The 17889-nt window shown below is 36.1% G+C and overlaps 1 protein-coding gene across 1 annotated transcript in view; it reads right to left on the bottom strand.

Moving 5' to 3' along the window:
* Positions 1-17889, bottom strand: part of LOC107584340 (valine--tRNA ligase, mitochondrial-like) — a 20852-nt gene continuing 2963 nt past the window's right edge. Inside the window, exons 5-23 of the mRNA XM_016270917.1 lie at positions 17628-17736; positions 17459-17547; positions 17172-17262; positions 16455-16582; positions 13643-13743; positions 13353-13437; positions 12568-12644; positions 12321-12408; positions 12099-12192; positions 8121-8191; positions 7859-7984; positions 7532-7636; positions 5196-5264; positions 5033-5111; positions 4802-4929; positions 2838-2990; positions 2132-2386; positions 1885-2034; positions 1-554 (exon numbers count right to left, since the gene is read on the bottom strand). Coding sequence (XP_016126403.1) covers positions 471-554; positions 1885-2034; positions 2132-2386; positions 2838-2990; positions 4802-4929; positions 5033-5111; positions 5196-5264; positions 7532-7636; positions 7859-7984; positions 8121-8191; positions 12099-12192; positions 12321-12408; positions 12568-12644; positions 13353-13437; positions 13643-13743; positions 16455-16582; positions 17172-17262; positions 17459-17547; positions 17628-17736 — 2082 coding nt within the window. The 3' untranslated portion in view covers positions 1-470. The remainder of the gene's footprint in view (positions 555-1884; positions 2035-2131; positions 2387-2837; positions 2991-4801; positions 4930-5032; positions 5112-5195; positions 5265-7531; positions 7637-7858; positions 7985-8120; positions 8192-12098; positions 12193-12320; positions 12409-12567; positions 12645-13352; positions 13438-13642; positions 13744-16454; positions 16583-17171; positions 17263-17458; positions 17548-17627; positions 17737-17889) is intronic.

Genomic DNA, 17889 nt, shown 5'->3' with positions numbered 1-17889 from the left:
ATTAGAGGGAATCATGAAATTGAGGACAACACAGAATATGACCTACATGAGAATGCAGCTGATGGGGAAGATATGAATGAAGAAGAAGAGCTCCCTGCTGAGACTAAACATGACACAGTCAACAATGAGGACATCTACAGTTTACACATGGAAGTGTGCTGTTTTGGCACGTGCTTGTCTTTGATAAAGACGTCAATATATTTCATAAATGCTTGAGATAGTGTAATTGCTCTAAAAAGTAGCAACATTAGGACTGTAATAAACAATTATGTAACCAAACTGCACAAATCAGTATCAAAATAATGTGAACACCTGGGAAAGGCGGTATTTCTTTACTACTGTTTTACCACCATTTTCACCAGTTAAATGTCATCTGTCAGTTGCTTCAGAGATGTCAAAGTAGGGAATCTGCTTCTCACTCTTCTCTCCAAAAGTGGTTATTGGTTGAATTTAATATTTGGATCAGTGTGTCAATTAGACTTCTTTCCTCGTGTCTCTTCCAAAGCCAAAAGTTGGTCCCCGATGTTCTTCAGCTCCTGCTCCATAGCTGCAGTCTGGTTATTTCAGAACACAATACATGTACTCAAGCTCCTTCAGCTGCTGAAATATATCACTCTATTGACAAGAATGAAGCTTTCTGATGGGATATACAGAATGAAGAATATATGCAGTGCATTCATAAACATTTCAATCCACGCAAGTACATGTGGATAATCTGCAGTTCAACTTTAATAACACAAAATAAATAATGAGGTTTTCTATTGAAAATTGACTTATAACAGCGTATGAAAACATTGTGCAATGAGGCATGCAAGCACGCTTAATGCATTCTGAGTAACATGGAAATATGGGAGACTCGCTAGTATGTAAATCTGGTTTTCAAATTTCTTTCTCATGGCTCGGAGGGTGAATCTCACAAAGAAATGTTCAGTTTATATTTCACATAACAATCAAAAAAACAAAAGAAGCCTATTTTTGGGCTCAATGCATTGTGAAATTACTGTTATCATGTTATCTCTGTTATACTGTATCACCATCATTAAACACACATTTCTTCAAAATTGTCATTAGTGCAATGCAATATATATTCTCATTAGTGGAGGAATTCATCATATACAGTGGGTACGGAAAGTATTCAGACCCCCTTAAATTTTTCACTCTTTGTTATATTGCAGCCATTTGCTAAAATCATTTAAGTTAAATTTTTTTCCTCATTAATGTACACACAGCACCCCATATTGACAGAAAAACACAGAATTGTTGACATTTTTGCAGATTTATTAAAAAAGAAAAACTGAAATATCACATGCCAACGTTTACCATCCAACCTGACAGAACAGGAGAGGATCTGCAAGGAGGAATGGCAGAGGATCCCCAAATCCAGGTGTGAAAAACTTGTTGCATCTTTCCCAAAAAGACTCATGGCTGTATTAGATCAAAAGGGTGCTTCTACTAAATACTGAGCAATACCAGAATACTTAGGACCATGTGATATTTCAGTGTTTCTTTTTTAATAAATCTGCAAAAATGTCAACAATTCTGTGTTTTTCTGTCAATATGGGGTGCTGTGTGTACATTAATGAGGAAAAAATGTAACTTAAATGATTTTAGCAAATGGCTGCAATATAAAAAGAGTGAAAAATTTAAGGGGGTCTGAATACTTTCCGTACCCAATGTATATATATATATATTTTTTTTTTTGGCATCACAATTTGGGGGAGGAAATGGAGTAACCATGCAAAAAAGAAAACACTTAAGTCCTAAAATAGGCTTCATTTTCTTCACTCAAAATATATTTTCCAATCGAATATTATTTAATTTTGGGTGAAATATGATATTTACAGTTTTAGTGAAGTAGAGCTGCCCATTCTCCTCTGTGCTCACCTTGTTCTCTGTCTCTTGTCTGACTCTATTGGGTACTTTTTCTGCATAGTTGGGCGTCTGGGTGCGAGCGAGGGCTTGTTTGAGTTTGAAGGCCAGCTTTTCTCTGCGCTGAGAGAGGAGAGCTCTCTGTTTGTCAGCATTAATACCATTCTGAAGGTTGACGGAGAGAAAGAGCCATCAGCAGTCTATATATATATATATATAGACACATCGTTTCTGAAGAAAGGAGAATCTTACTCCGCATTACCTGAACGCTGAGATGTAAGCAGATGGAGTGATCCACCACCCCTACAGCACTGGCCTTAGGTGGAGGAGGAGAGTCGGTGAAGCCTGCCTCTGGACAGTGTAGATGAAGCGCTGAGGTCCGGCCCAGCGTGCAGACAGCTGATCTGAAGCGCAGAAGAGTCTCAGCCTGATCCGGTGCACACACCGCCCACACTACAACAACACAACTATTACACGTCACATGATGAAAGATTTCAACTACTATATACATGATGTGCTACTGTAATAACTGCACTAAAAGGAAATATTGGTTTCCAGGGTCTTCTGTGTGGTTGCTAAGGTGTTCTGGGTGGTTGTTAGGGCTAGGTGGTTTCTTACCTGCCCAAGTCGCTAAACATTTGTTGTAGATTTTTTACTTTTACTTGTTAGTAACTTTCAAATTTAATTACAACGCAAATGGCAAGTAATACTTTAAGTAAAAAATAAATAAAACATATTCCAATAATCTGTTTTTGTTTACAACTTTGAAAAATCTGTTTTTATAGTGAAGATATGACCCGAGACGTTTATGTGTATGGACTTTTTTTTTTACGTTTTATTGTCTGGTAGGCAAAATCCAGCCGGATTGCTTAGAAAATAATTGCAAAGCCCTTAACAAGCTGCACAATTCAAAGTATCATTCATGTCTGTTGCACAAATGTTGCGAAACAATGACAGATCATACTCACCAGGTAGACGTCACACAGACCGTGGAGCCAGAAAGAGTGCAGTGCAGACGTGACCGTGTGGAGCTCGTAGCTCTCGAAACCCCTCTCACACTGCTGAACCGTGCTGTGCAGACGCCAACAGATCCACCTGTCCATGCTGGATAGAGGATAGGTCTAAGAGACAAAGTCAGAAATACATTAAAGCAACTGTATGCAAGTTTTTTTTTACCTTGAAATATCAGTTTCAAAATCATTCTGATGGTACACAGATTTATAATAACGCAAATGGCTCCCATCAAACATCTGTTCTGAGCAGGGTTGCCAAGTCCACAGTTTTAACCACTGAACTGGGCTATTTTTAAACTGTTCTCGTAAGGTTGACATTTTCCACACAGGTTTAAGGTATGATATAGTGCATACACTATATCTGACTGTAATTTTTTTATTTGAAACATTTTACCCATTTTATATTCTTCCAATGAAAAAAAACTGTTCTAGACAGAGTAAGGAGATTTTTGTGAAGAAGCGGTACTGGTAGGAAGCCTTTGAGCTTCTGTGAGTTTCTTTGTGAAACGAGACTTAAAAGTGTGTATAATAACGCATTACAGAGACTGTGTAAACTACGTATTTTAGGTATGAGTGAGAGGCATATTTTGATATTTGGGATACACTGTAAAAAATAAATCCGTAAAATAACAGAAAAAGTACTGGTTGGTAGCTCATTACATGACATTATCCATTAATTTAACGGACATTTCTATTAACTCTAAAACACAATGCGATGAAGTGTAAAATTCAAAATACTGGTAAAACACCTGCAAAAAATAAATACGGAAAAGTTTTGCCCGGCAACTGAGCTAGTTTTCTTACACAGATCTGGCAACCCAGGTTCTTAAAATAAATATTAGTTTGTTATGTGTTTTTTAAATGCTTCTGTTTAGAGAGCAATGTGACAAATAGTTATTATACAGTTTGTCTAAACATTTGATAACAGTAAAACCAGTAATATCGTGAAATAATATTACAGTTTAAAATAATGATTTTCCATTTGACTATATTTTAAAATATTATTTATTTCTGTGATGCAAAGCTGAATTTTCAGCATCATTACTCCAGTCTTCAGTGTCACATAATCCTTCAGAAATCACTCTAATATGCTGATTTGCTGCTCAAGAAACAAAAACATTATTATTGTTATTATTAATGTTGTGCTGTTTTTGTGAAAACAGTTTTTTAGGATTCTTTAATGAATAGAAAGTTCAAAAGAACAGCATTTATTTGAAAACGAAATATTTTGTAACATCATAAATGTATTTACTGTCACTTTTGATCCATTGAAAGTGGCCGTGCTAAATATTAATTTCTTTAAACCCCAAACCTTTGAATGACAGTGTGTACATAAAAATACAAATCACAACAAATAAGGCAAACTGCTGAAATTAAAGAATTATTTCATAAAACATTTTATATTTAAAAATACATAATTACTTCTCATTTAAAAAATATATACATTTTACTTTTCCTTGCCTTTCCATTACTTTCCTTCCTCAATATTCTCTTAAAAAATATTTGAAGCAGGCTGCCAGTATATCTAGTAACTGACACAAGCACACTGTGGAGCAAACACAGTTATCAACTGACGGGAATAATCTCAGCGAAGAACTGAGACTTCACCCTTCAAATTGATTTTCTGCCATTTGCTCCTACAAGTCATTTGCACTGGCACTCTTCCCCTTCTTTTATGATTTAGTCTCATTACACCAAACAAAAGCGAACGTGAAATAGCATAGTGCCAATGCGGGACAAAATACAGCACAAGATGAAGTGTGTACTTCATTTCAACTCAGATGCAGAACTATGGGGGAAGATCATGAAATCATGTCGGCATCATGCAGATCAGCTCTCACACTGTAGGCTATCACCCAGCGAGCAGCATTCGTCTGGGTAGTTTTATTGATTTGATGAAGATATATTGGCTGCCCTACCTCTGCTAATGACGTAGGTAAACTTGCATCATGCAGCGTGGCGAGGGTGAAGCGCACTGTCTGCCACATCTTATTACAGAAATGTCTGCAGCTCAGCACATGAGACACAGACAGGCTGGTGTCCTCTCCTGAGACAGGGTTCGAACAAAACGTCAGCAGAGGGAGTGAGGAAGTCTGGGTAAAGCTGAAGGTAAGGTTTGATTACGGCACTCTGTAATGAGGGCGACTTACCCTGGGCTTTATAAGAGCAGAGTGCGAACCTCAAAGCGTCTGTCCCGCACTCAGGAATCCCTTTAGGGAAATCTTTCTTCTGCAGAGAGGACACAGGAAATGAGGTGAACTTGTTCATTCGGGAACGACTGGATCACTGGAATGAAGCGAACCTCGTACTGACCTGAGCTTCCATGGCAACAACGCTTTCCCTCGGATCCAAGTTTCCTTCTCTGACTTTCCCTTGAAGTCTCTAGAGAGATGAAACCGGAATGTGACTGACGAGAAGATGAAGTCATCGTGACAAAGTGGCGATTAGAAGATTAGCCGTTTCATATATTCAGATTGCACCACGGATCGGCTGTGCTTTCAGAGCGAGTGGGGTCCGTTCTGCTCTGAGGCCTGGATAAAGACGTCTGACTGATAGATGTTCATCGCCAGCTGTACAAAGTCTTGTTATATTCATTAATATGTCTGAATTATTTCTTTTATTAATATACTGAGGATTTAGTATTCATAGGAACTAAAAAGGGCATGGAGTAAAAAAAAAAAATGAACAGGCATAGAAAGGACAAAGTTTTGAAACCTCTAATGTCAAGTCTAATGTTAGTCTAAGTCCAAGGTGAAATCTTTCCTGTCTACTAAAGACTTTCAAAGAATCGTCCATATTTTTATTTCAACTCGTCTGGATTATTGTAATGACCTCTATATAGGTATTAGTCAGGCCTCTCTCTCCAGACTGCAGATGGTCCAGAATGCGGCAGCTCGATTGCTGATGGGTACACGAAAGCGGGAACACATCACCCCCGTTTCTTGCCTCTCTTCACTGGTTACCTGTCCATTTTAGGATTCAGTTTAAGATGTTGGTATTTGTTTTTAAATCTCTTAATGGTTTAGCACCTAAATATCTGTTCGACTTGATTAAGCTGTATGCTCCGCTAAGAGCACTTAGGTCTGCTGACCATTTGCTTTTAGTTGTCCCACAGGTAAAGTTGAAGAGCAGGAATAGCTTGCCCCTCTACATTAGACAGGCTCAAACACTTGCTGTTTTTAAATCTAGCCTAAAAACTCATTTTTATAGTCTGGCATTTGACGCTACATGACAGCTGCTTTCTTCTATTGTTTTATGGCGTCTTATTGTCTTTTTTTGTGTTGTTGACTTTGTAATCACTGACATTTTTATTCTCTTATGTGTGTACAGCACTTTGATAAACACTTGTTGTTTTAAAAAAAGTGCTTTATAAATAAACTTTGACTTTTGACTTAATGGTGTCAAACTACAGAAGTGTATAAAAAACCTTTTCCCCAAATATATTCCAGTGTTATTTGATATACACTTGTGTAGTATTTATTAATATTTTGAATTGCATTTTATTTTTAAACTATCAGTTTCTATTTTAATTTTAAAGTTTTTGTAATTTTATTATGCTATTTTGTGATTATGATTTTCATATTTCTATTTAGCATTTAATTTAATAAAATTTTTAGTCATTGTAGTACTTCATTTTAAAACTTATTTTAAGTTGCCAAGGCAACATTTCTAATTCTTTTTATGTTTTCATTAAATATTTATATTTTATTTTCATTTCAGCTTTATTTTAATTAACAAAAATGAGTTTTAATAGTTTTAGTTAATAATAACAAAACTGGTCCACAAAATCCGTTCAAAAAATAAAAGATTTCTCTGTTAAATGGGAGTTTTGAGGCTTTGAGTCCATGTGTGTTAATTAGCAATGTACTAATATTAAATTCTGGTGAATATGTCAAATCAATAATTATTTTCAATATAATATCAAAATAGTAAATTGTATACAATTTTTTCTTTAAAAAAAACAACAACAACAACTAAAGACTAAAATAATTTGTTTGCTACAAATGAAATTAAGAATCACAACTTTATATACAATATGAAAATCTATATAAATTCTTAGCTTTGCATTTATATGAAAGATTTTAAAGAAAGTATTAAGTATTAAGTAAAGTATTTAAGTATTTGTAAAGATTAGCTTTGAGTGTAAGATGACGGCAAATGTAAGATCAATGTAAAAGTATAGAGTGTGCACAATTAAATATTCAATGTCAACAATTACTGATCAATTAAAATTATCTCTAATGTATATGTATAACTATATGTATTGGGCTTCACCACTATTAGCTTTAAAACACGGACCAAATATACTGATGACTCATCGCTTCGATTTTTGTCCAATCAAATGTGAGAATCCACCCCCACTAACACCACCTGCATTTGACTAGCAATATCAAGTAGCAAATTATGGTCACTGCTGTGACATAAACTAAAGGCTATTGGCTATTAAAAATGAAGACAAACTCTTTGATTGGCCCCACCCCAATATTTAGTTTCTACAGTAAAATAAACAGAGCAAAACCCAAGAGGGCCCTCATTCCATTGGTGCTCAGGCCCTAAATATGTCAAAACCACATCAATTTCATGGCATCTTCATGTTTTGTACTTGGTTGGAACAGGTCTGAAGGCCGAGAGTGCGTGTGTGTCTGTACCTCCAAAGAAACCCCTGAGATGACATCAAGAGGGTCAATGACGTTTCCTAAAGATTTACTCATCTTCCGCCCATATTTATCTCTCACCAGAGAGTGAAAGAGCACCTGTTTGACACAGTGACAGAGCAGAGAGAGAAAGAGCAATAAAAGAGTCAGAGCTGGACCAAACAGAGACATTTTGATGGCAAAACAGACGGTAACATTTCTCAGTGACATTTTGGATACTTTTGGTATATGACGCACACCGCAATAGAAATTTTCAGTTCCTGCCAACCTTACGATATGGCATTTAGAGTTATGAGCTCAGCAATAAGCCATCGACCCAACCTGTTTAAAGGGCAGCTGGCCTGTCAACTCTCTGCCCAGGATCACCATCCTGGCCACCCAAAAGAAGATGAGGTCACTTCCTGTTTCCAGAACGGAATTGGGGTAGAACTGTTTCAAGTTTTCTGTCTGAGGATAGAGAGTGAGATCAAAGCAGGTTCATTCAATATGTCAATACACTAGACTTTCTTCAGTGCTTTTTTTGTCTGGTTTCTTTCATGAGTTCATGATGTTGAAAGAAAAATGGACTTTAAAAATGAAGAACCTGCTGAGGCCAGCCGAGCATTGCGAACGGGAAGAGACCAGAAGAGAACCAAGTATCAAGCACATCTGGGTCTGAAACAAACATTTAAAAAAGTCAGAATTCAGTGTAACGCCGTGAACAGCCTGCATTATTGAACTACATCACTTGCTAAAATCTGTTTTATTCTTCTTCTTCTTATTAATAATAAATAGTTAATAATGGGGGGCTATGACAAAACGACAAAAAAGTGCCATAGAGCAGCCCAAATTATTATATTTCACGTCGTCTTCTTTATTAAACAGAGAATTCTTAACTTTTTGAGACATTGGTATGTAGTAGGTTGTATATTTGGATTAATTTTCATTTTTGTATGTTGAACTATGTGATGTGTTTACATGAGTCTAATGCTGATTACTGGCCGTGTCATTTGAAATCCAAAGCAAATTTCCCTAAAACGGGTCAATAAAGTATATATATTCTATACATTCTGAAAGCATATAACAGCTTTGTGTGAAGAACCAACCAACGTTTAAGTAGTTATTCACTGAACACTCTCAAATCTCATTCATGTGACTTGATTTTGAATAAGTGCATATCTGTTAGGAGTCATTATTAGCTGCACACAAAGATTTTTACACACAAAACTGTCAAAGGTCTGTATAAAGCATGAGTCATATGGACAGCGTTTAAGGTACATTTATGGTAATTTTGGTGACAGTCACTGGCCAACATTCACCTTCGTGAAAATATCTTAAAATTATACACTACTGTTTAAAAGATTTTGCAATCAGTACAATTTTTTTGTGGAAAGACATTTTATTTAGCAAGGATGCATTAAATTGAACAAAAGTGACAGTAAAGACTTTTATCATTTCAAGACTGTACAGTATCACAGATTTCACAAAGGTATTAATCAACAAAACTGTTTTCCACATTGATAATAATAATAATAAATATAGCTGCAAGCAGCGATTACCGGGGTTCAAGCACTTTGGGCATTTAAGCACATAAGGAAAAATACATTTCATATTATTTAGCAAGCGTGTAACCACCTAAATCAATTATTTAAAAAACATTTTTGGCAAATCCAGGCAATTTACCATAGAAATATTATATTTTTATAACGTTTATGACTGTTATAGCGCCAGCTGTGGTCCGATCTCCCTAAAACTTTGCATGCTTGTTTAGAATCACCTGTCGCATGTGCTCACTGGGTTTTGTGAAGTTTTTTGTTTAGGCTTTGTAGGCTTTTGGGTATATTTGGACACAAGCACATCTGGGTCTGAAACAAACATTTAAAAAAGTCAGAATTCAGTGTAACGCCGTGAACAGCCTGCATTATTGAACTACATCACTTGCTAAAATCTGTTTTATTCTTCTTCTTCTTATTAATAATAAATAGTTAATAATGGGGGGCTATGACAAAACGACAAAAAAGTGCCATAGAGCAGCCCAAATTATTATATTTCACGTCGTCTTCTTTATTAAACAGAGAATTCTTAACTTTTTGAGACATTGGTATGTAGTAGGTTGTATATTTGGATTAATTTTCATTTTTGTATGTTGAACTATGTGATGTGTTTACATGAGTCTAATGCTGATTACTGGCCGTGTCATTTGAAATCCAAAGCAAATTTCCCTAAAACGGGTCAATAAAGTATATATATTCTATACATTCTGAAAGCATATAACAGCTTTGTGTGAAGAACCAACCAACGTTTAAGTAGTTATTCACTGAACACTCTCAAATCTCATTCATGTGACTTGATTTTGAATAAGTGCATATCTGTTAGGAGTCATTATTAGCTGCACACAAAGATTTTTACACACAAAACTGTCAAAGGTCTGTATAAAGCATGAGTCATATGGACAGCGTTTAAGGTACATTTATGGTAATTTTGGTGACAGTCACTGGCCAACATTCACCTTCGTGAAAATATCTTAAAATTATACACTACTGTTTAAAAGATTTTGCAATCAGTACAATTTTTTTGTGGAAAGACATTTTATTTAGCAAGGATGCATTAAATTGAACAAAAGTGACAGTAAAGACTTTTATCATTTCAAGACTGTACAGTATCACAGATTTCACAAAGGTATTAATCAACAAAACTGTTTTCCACATTGATAATAATAATAATAAATATAGCTGCAAGCAGCGATTACCGGGGTTCAAGCACTTTGGGCATTTAAGCACATAAGGAAAAATACATTTCATATTATTTAGCAAGCGTGTAACCACCTAAATCAATTATTTAAAAAACATTTTTGGCAAATCCAGGCAATTTACCATAGAAATATTATATTTTTATAACGTTTATGACTGTTATAGCGCCAGCTGTGGTCCGATCTCCCTAAAACTTTGCATGCTTGTTTAGAATCACCTGTCGCATGTGCTCACTGGGTTTTGTGAAGTTTTTTGTTTAGGCTTTGTAGGCTTTTGGGTATATTTGGACAGGCCCCTTTTCTAAAGGACCCCGTTATAGCTTCCCAAAGGGTAAAATATTGTGTGCATGTGCGGAAAACCGCGCAATGTACAATTGTTTATGCCCTTAAAAAAAGCGATACCACCCCCCCAGTGGCCGATTTCTTTCAAATTTCTCACAGACCTTTGGGGCCGTGAGTCAAACAGGCCCACTGAATTTCGTTCAGATCGGCCTCCGTTAACCTTGTCTAATAGGTGCTCAAACTTCATCGGCCAATGGCGGCCATGTTTTTTTGAGATACGCAAATGCCCCCATAGACACTTGTGGCACTTTGGACCAAGACCGTGCACAGCGATTTTCATGTTGATAAGAAAAATGGTTGCCTAGTTATAGCCATTTTAATGTTTTTTTTTCTCTTATAATCGCCACCAAGTGGCCAATCTCCACGATTTTTTCCCCTGTGACCTCAGTTTGAGCTCTTACATAAGTGTTCCAAGTTTGGCAAAAATATCTCATTCTGTTCAGGAGTTATAGGCATTTTACTAAATGTGGCCCTGCCCCCTTTGACGTTTTGGCGTCCCTTCGCAACGGTAAGCGAAAGTTTAACTTATTTTGATAATTATTGATATTCACTCTCCAGAGACTCTTTCTGCACTGGTTTGGTTCCGATCAGGCGAAAAACCTAGGACTAGTTCGCAAAAGTAGGTTTTTCAAAAAATGTGAAATACCCAAAAATACCCGTATGAGCCAAGGATTGCAATGATCAAAGACCCTTGAGCCTGCGACTGACGGTTTAGGAGTTATGAGCGATTTTATACTTTCGATCGCTGTTGCGCCCCCCTCAGGCCGATTGGGGCAAGCCTCGGTCACGTTGTAGGCGGTGTGAGTACTACCATCCCTCCAAGTTTCAAGTCTCTACGACTTACGGTTTGATCTGCACGATCAGTTTTACATGAAAATCGCTCATCTGTGACCATTCTAACATTTACAATAGGGTTTCAGCGTTACGCGCTTGAACCCCTAATAATAATAAATGTTTCTTGAGCAGAAAATCGGCATATTAGACTGATTTCTGAAGGATCATGTGGCACTGAAGACTGGAGTAATGATGCTGATAATTCAGCTTTTCATCACAGGAATTAAAGGGAAAGTTCACCCAAAAATGGAAATTACTCCATGATTTACCAACCCTTTTTTCTTTCAGACAAATGCAATTGAAGTTATATTTAAGAATGTCCTGGCTCCTCCAAGCTTTATAATGGCAGTGAATGCTGGTCAAGATTTTGAAGCACAAAAAAAAGTGTGCCCATCCATCTTAAAATGTGCTCCACATGGCTCCGGGGGTTTAAAAAAGGTTTTCTGAAGTGAATCGATGCATTTGTGTTAGAAAAATATCCATATTTAAAACGTCATAAACCGTAATCTCTAACTTATCTCCGCTAACTGTCATACGAGTGTTCACGAGAGAGTGGCTTTCCAGCAGATATTACCACCAACCCTAAATATTTGAACAGTAGTGTAGATTATGAGTATTAATCATTGAAACAGAAGTGTGACTGGTGTGAACTCTCACCCTGTGTGAGTGTGATGGCATCAGGATTCACTCCAAACTTCACAGCGGCACGTTGTCGGGCCTCTGCAGCACTTCTGCCCCAAACCCACTGCTCCTGCTCCAGACACAGCCAAGAGTCAAAGTCAAAGCCTCACCCAATATGATCAGGCTCAATTCATAAACACATTATGCTGTAGCAGGTACATTAAGGCTACAAATACAGATTTCATGAAAGTGCCACACCTCTTCTGTGTCCTTTGAGTTTTCCACTGTCACTCGATAGGCTGGTATCTTATGACCCCACCAAAGCTGTCTGGAAATACACCAATCGCTGCAATGTGGAGATATACATGACATAAAAGCGTATTCAAACATGTAACGGAAAGAATATTATTAACATAAGTGTGGAATTTGTCAAACAAACAGAAAGACATGTACATGACCCTAAAAATACAGCCTTGCATAAATAAAAATAAATAATAAGGCTAACCTGATGTTGGACAGCCAGCTCTTCCACATTTTTGTGTAAAAGTGAGGAATTATCTGTAGATCTCCTTCTTCCACTGCCTAAACAGAGCATTTACATGCATGTCAATATGTGAGCTAACAAACAGAATAATGAAATTTCAAGAGTTAATTAACAGTTTGTCCACTATCTTCGATGAGTAACAGGTAAAGCGCTTGATGAGCCACACATTTGCTGTTACTCAAGGGAGTATCAGATACAGTTAAAACACACATGCATGTCAACGAAACTGACATTAATTTAACCATTTACTGTAAATGTGCATGCATGTTTGATAATGCAATACCCTTCAAATGTTTGGGGTTGGTAAGATTTGTATTAATGTTTTTGAAAGAAGTCTCTTAAGCTCACCAAGGCTGCATTTACTTGATCAAACATACAGTAAAACAGTAATAGTGTGATTTTTTTTTTACAATTTAAAACAACAGTTTTTCACTGTGATAACATTTAAATGTCATTTATTCCTGTGATCAAAGCTGAATTTTCAGCATCATTACTCCAGTCTTCAGTGTCTCATGATCCTTCAGAAATCATTCTAATATGCTGATCAGCTGCTCAAGAAACATTTATGAGTATTATCAATGCTGAAATCATTTTGACTGATATAAGTAGTATGTAAATAAGATATATTATGAGCCTTATTATAATTATGAGTTGAAAAGTTGCGTCCGTCCCACATACTGTGTGGTTTAGCACATCAGCATAATTTCTATCTGATGCAACCACACATTTAAAACACGCTCACTCACTTGAACTGCTTTTCTGCCCATTTCCTGACAGCGCACAAACCACTGTTTCTTCAGCAACGGTTCAATGACATCTCCAGAACGACTATGTGGGAGGAATAAAATCAAGATAGGACAAAAGGTCAAAGACTACTAGTATTTTTTAGCTGAAAGAACATGACAAAAATGTTTGAGGGGAACGGTGTGTCTGAGTACTCAAAAATGTAGTGAATTATAGCAGCCTGCAGTCTTCTTGAAATAAGAGGATGAGGAAAGGTTTACTGCTTGTGGTCTGATATACATCACTTTATCTGCAGAATGGTAATGACATGGGATGATCCTTCTTTCCTCTGAACAGCTTCCTCTCCATCAGCGCAATAATTACACATTCCCTGGCATCAAATCGCTTAACACCCTAAGAGACAAAATCATTACATGCTGAATATCCATACAAACATTCCTTTAAATATAGAAGATCTCTATAAATGCCTTATATAGACACCTTTAAGACTAGAGTTATCATCATCATTCAGTTGTTGCTCACAATTAATTCTAATGCATATGATTGTAATTAATTATTTTTTTATTGTCATTTTATTTACAATGACTTGAATCAAAGAAGGATTGCCTTACATTCACACTGTTCCTATTTGGAACTCAAATATTATACTATGGACCCTTGACTAGCATAGCATAGCATAGCATAGCATTGCATACAACACAACACAGCACAGGATAACATAACATAACATAACATAACATAAAACATAGTACAGCATAGCATATAACATAGCACAACATAACATAGCACAGCATAATAAAACATAACACAGAATTACATAAAACATAACATAACTTAACATAGCATAACATATAACATAACATAAAACATAGCATAGCATAACATATAGCATAACATAAAACATAACATAGCATAATAACATAGCATAACATATAACATAGCATAACATAAAACATAACATAGCATAGCATAAAACATAACATAGCATAATATAACATAAAACATAGCACAGCATAACATAGCATAACATATAACATAACATAAAACATAGCATAGCATAACATATAACATAGCAACATAGCATAGCATAATAACATAGCATAGCATAACAAAACATAGCATAGCATAACATATAACATAGCATAACATAACATAGCATAACATAAAACATAACATAGCATAACATAGCACAGCATAACATAACACATAGCATAACATAACATAAAACATAGCATAACATATAACATAGCACAACATAACATAGCACAGCATAACATAGCACAGCATAATAAAACATAGCATAACATAGAATTACATAAAACATAACATATCATAACTTAACATAGCAAAGCATAACATAACATAGCATAACATATAACATAACATATAACATAGCATAGCAACATAGCATAGCATAATAACATAGCATAGCATAGCATAACATAGCATAACATAGCACAACATAACACATAGCATAACATAACATAAAACATAGCATAACATATAACATAGCACAACATAACATAGCACAGCATAATAAAACATAGCATAACATAGAATTACATAAAACATAACATATCATAACTTAACATAGCAAAGCATAACATAACATAGCATAACATATAACATAGCATAGCAACATAGCATAGCATAATAACATAGCATAACATATAACATAGCATAACATAAAACATAACATAGCATAACATAAAACATAGCACAGCATAGCATAACATAGCATATAACATAGCATAACATAAAACCATAACAAAGCTTTAACTTTCTAGACCAGTCTTCTCACCATGCGAGGAGGCTAAATGTGGATATGTTGATCTGAGAGCCCTTTCATACTCTCTGTGTTTCATGATGCTGAGATATTCCTACAGCTCGCTGACCTTCGGTAATACATACTGTTAATGCATACTTAGAGGCCTACAGTACAGATGCTTTGACCTTTATAAAAGTCTTTCCACTGAGACAGACCTTCAGTATGTTCATCTCGGAGCCCTCTGATGCTCTTCACAATCCTACACCTCACTGACCCCTGTAATATATACACATTTAGATGCCTGCAGTTTCTTTTTTATTAAAGCAGCAAGCTAGAAGACTGAGAAATGTTTCTCTCAGTGCCTCTTGACACTCAAACTGAATGTGAATAATACAGATCAATGCTGAGAACTAAAGGCCTGTTCAGATCAAGGACGATAACTATAGGCCTATAGCTACAGCTATAAATCTAAAGTTTTAATAATCATTGTCATTTCATTCTGAGAATATGGAAATCCACACCACAGCTATAACATAACAACACAGAGTAATAAAACAGTTAAAATCACTTTCAGAACAATTTTTCCAGCTGATGAACTATAAAACAATGACAGCCAATCCACCCAACTTTAAAGAGCTAGCTTGAGCATTTAAAGGGACAGATGAAAAAAAAACAGCAGCGTGCGCTTATAATAAACTAAACATCATTATTCACTGGTGTGGATGCTAATATAGTTATTAAACAGGCCTTAAGTATTAACTTAAGTACTGTATTTTTGCTACAATTAGAAAAAGTCTCAAGTCAATGTTTTTACAATCATTTTCAATCACTAAACAAGTTGGGAATTACATTTACATTCAGTCATTTAGCAGACGCTTTTATCCAAAGCGACTTACAAATGAGGACAATAGAAGCAATCAAAACTAACAAAAGAGCAACAATATATAAGTGCAAATGACAAGTCTCGGTTAGCCTAACACAGTACATGTAGCAAGGTTTTATCTATATATATATGAATTAAGAAACAAAATACTGATGTTAAAAAATTACTGAATTCATACCAGAAGTCCTTACCAATATGTAGCAGAATATAGATATTATTGATTTTCTTTAAACAAGAGATCCGTTTTGCTAATGAGTTTTTACAGGTTATGGTGGTCAGATTAAACCTTGACTGTGAAAGGTGAAGTGATAATAAAATGAATCTAAATCCTCAAGTGCACAATAATTGCTGCCATCCCAAATGATCAATAATGTAATAATGGTTATGCAATAATTGTAATAATCCCACTGAGGTCACACCTTTAAAAGGGTCAATTGTAAAGAATCTCTGTACCTCTAGCCATTGGCCGCAGTCTGAGGTCATGGTCCCATCTCCTCCAATCACAGTGAGGCTTGGGAGTGAATGTCTCTGAGAGAGCAGGAAGTCAGTGTGGTCATGAGCTGGTGTCACTTTAACAGCACCTATGAAGGCAAAGCTGAAAGTCAGGAGCTGAGACTTAAAGGTGCAGTCACAAATTTCACAAGCAAAAAAATATTCACTGCCTATTGTCAATAGTGCAGTGATGTATGAAGCACAGCTCACACAGAAATCACTTTAAACTAGCAAATCTGCATGACCAACTTTAAATCAGTGCCAAATCTCCTGAAACCTATTTTGTCCTCACACAAAATTCCTGATCATGAATTCCAATTGCAATGACTGGATTTCGCCGCTGAACATTAATAAAGGTGAGGCTGCATTCTTAACTGATTTTTGACCAGTCAGGTCAAACTTTGTCCAATTTGTACATCAATAATATATTAACTCAGTGTTCATTAAACTTATTTTATATTTAATATACATAATACATTTATTTATTAATAAAGTACAAATATAGAATCACAAATTTAGACCAGTGTCACAAGTTCAAATGAACAGCCTCACAAAAAGAAAAATAATGGAACACTGGCTTGCAGTGTAAAAGTACACTAATTGTAATTTAACATTTTTACAATAAAAGATAGTTATTTCCAACAGATAAAATTCATCATGCACAAATAAATGACATACCTGTGCCAAATGTGCTAACAACCATAATGTCAGTGACGATGGGTAATAAGCGCTCAGTGAATGGATGCCTGCAGTGTTTGCCGTGAAGATCCTGAGATTAACATGGTGGAGAAAAGTGCTAGAACTACAGCTCTGCTTGTAACTTTAGCATAGTAGACATACTGCCTACTGCATACTAGATTTATCAAATGTAGATGAGTAGTACAGTAATATCCCATTCGACCATTCGTCATGTCAAGTCATATCGTAAGCACAGAGCAGACTACAAACAATCCATGTAGCGTTACTTTATATCGAGGGTCATCAGGATGAACAGCAATGGCCACGTCTCCCAGCATCGTCTCTGGACGCGTGGTTGATACTGCAACCTCTCCTTCTAAAAAACAAATCACACCTTATTACAAAACGGGTAAAATAACATCTCGAGAGACAGAGCAAACTGAAAAGTCCCCTCACCCTGTCCCTCCAGTGGATAAGCAAATGTAAGCAAGATCCCGAACTCCACTTTGTGCTGATAACCGGGAACAGACAGAAGAGTCCAGCCAGACAGCTCCTTTGAGTCCACCTGAACACGTCAAATCATGAGTTAGCCTGTGGCCAGGTTGTTAGACATGGAGCGGCTCAGTGATGTACCTCTGTCTGAGATGGCCGACTCTAACGCACCGCTCCAGTTGACCAGACCTTCAGAGCGGTAGATGAGCCCAGAGTCACACAGCCT

This window comes from Sinocyclocheilus grahami, unplaced genomic scaffold (assembly GCF_001515645.1).
Source record: "Sinocyclocheilus grahami isolate Dianchi unplaced genomic scaffold, SAMN03320097.WGS_v1.1 scaffold58.1, whole genome shotgun sequence".
In the NCBI taxonomy this organism is placed as follows: domain Eukaryota; kingdom Metazoa; phylum Chordata; class Actinopteri; order Cypriniformes; family Cyprinidae; genus Sinocyclocheilus; species Sinocyclocheilus grahami.
Note: the sequence above shows the minus strand (reverse complement) of the source record. Positions and strands in the feature narration are given on the sequence as shown.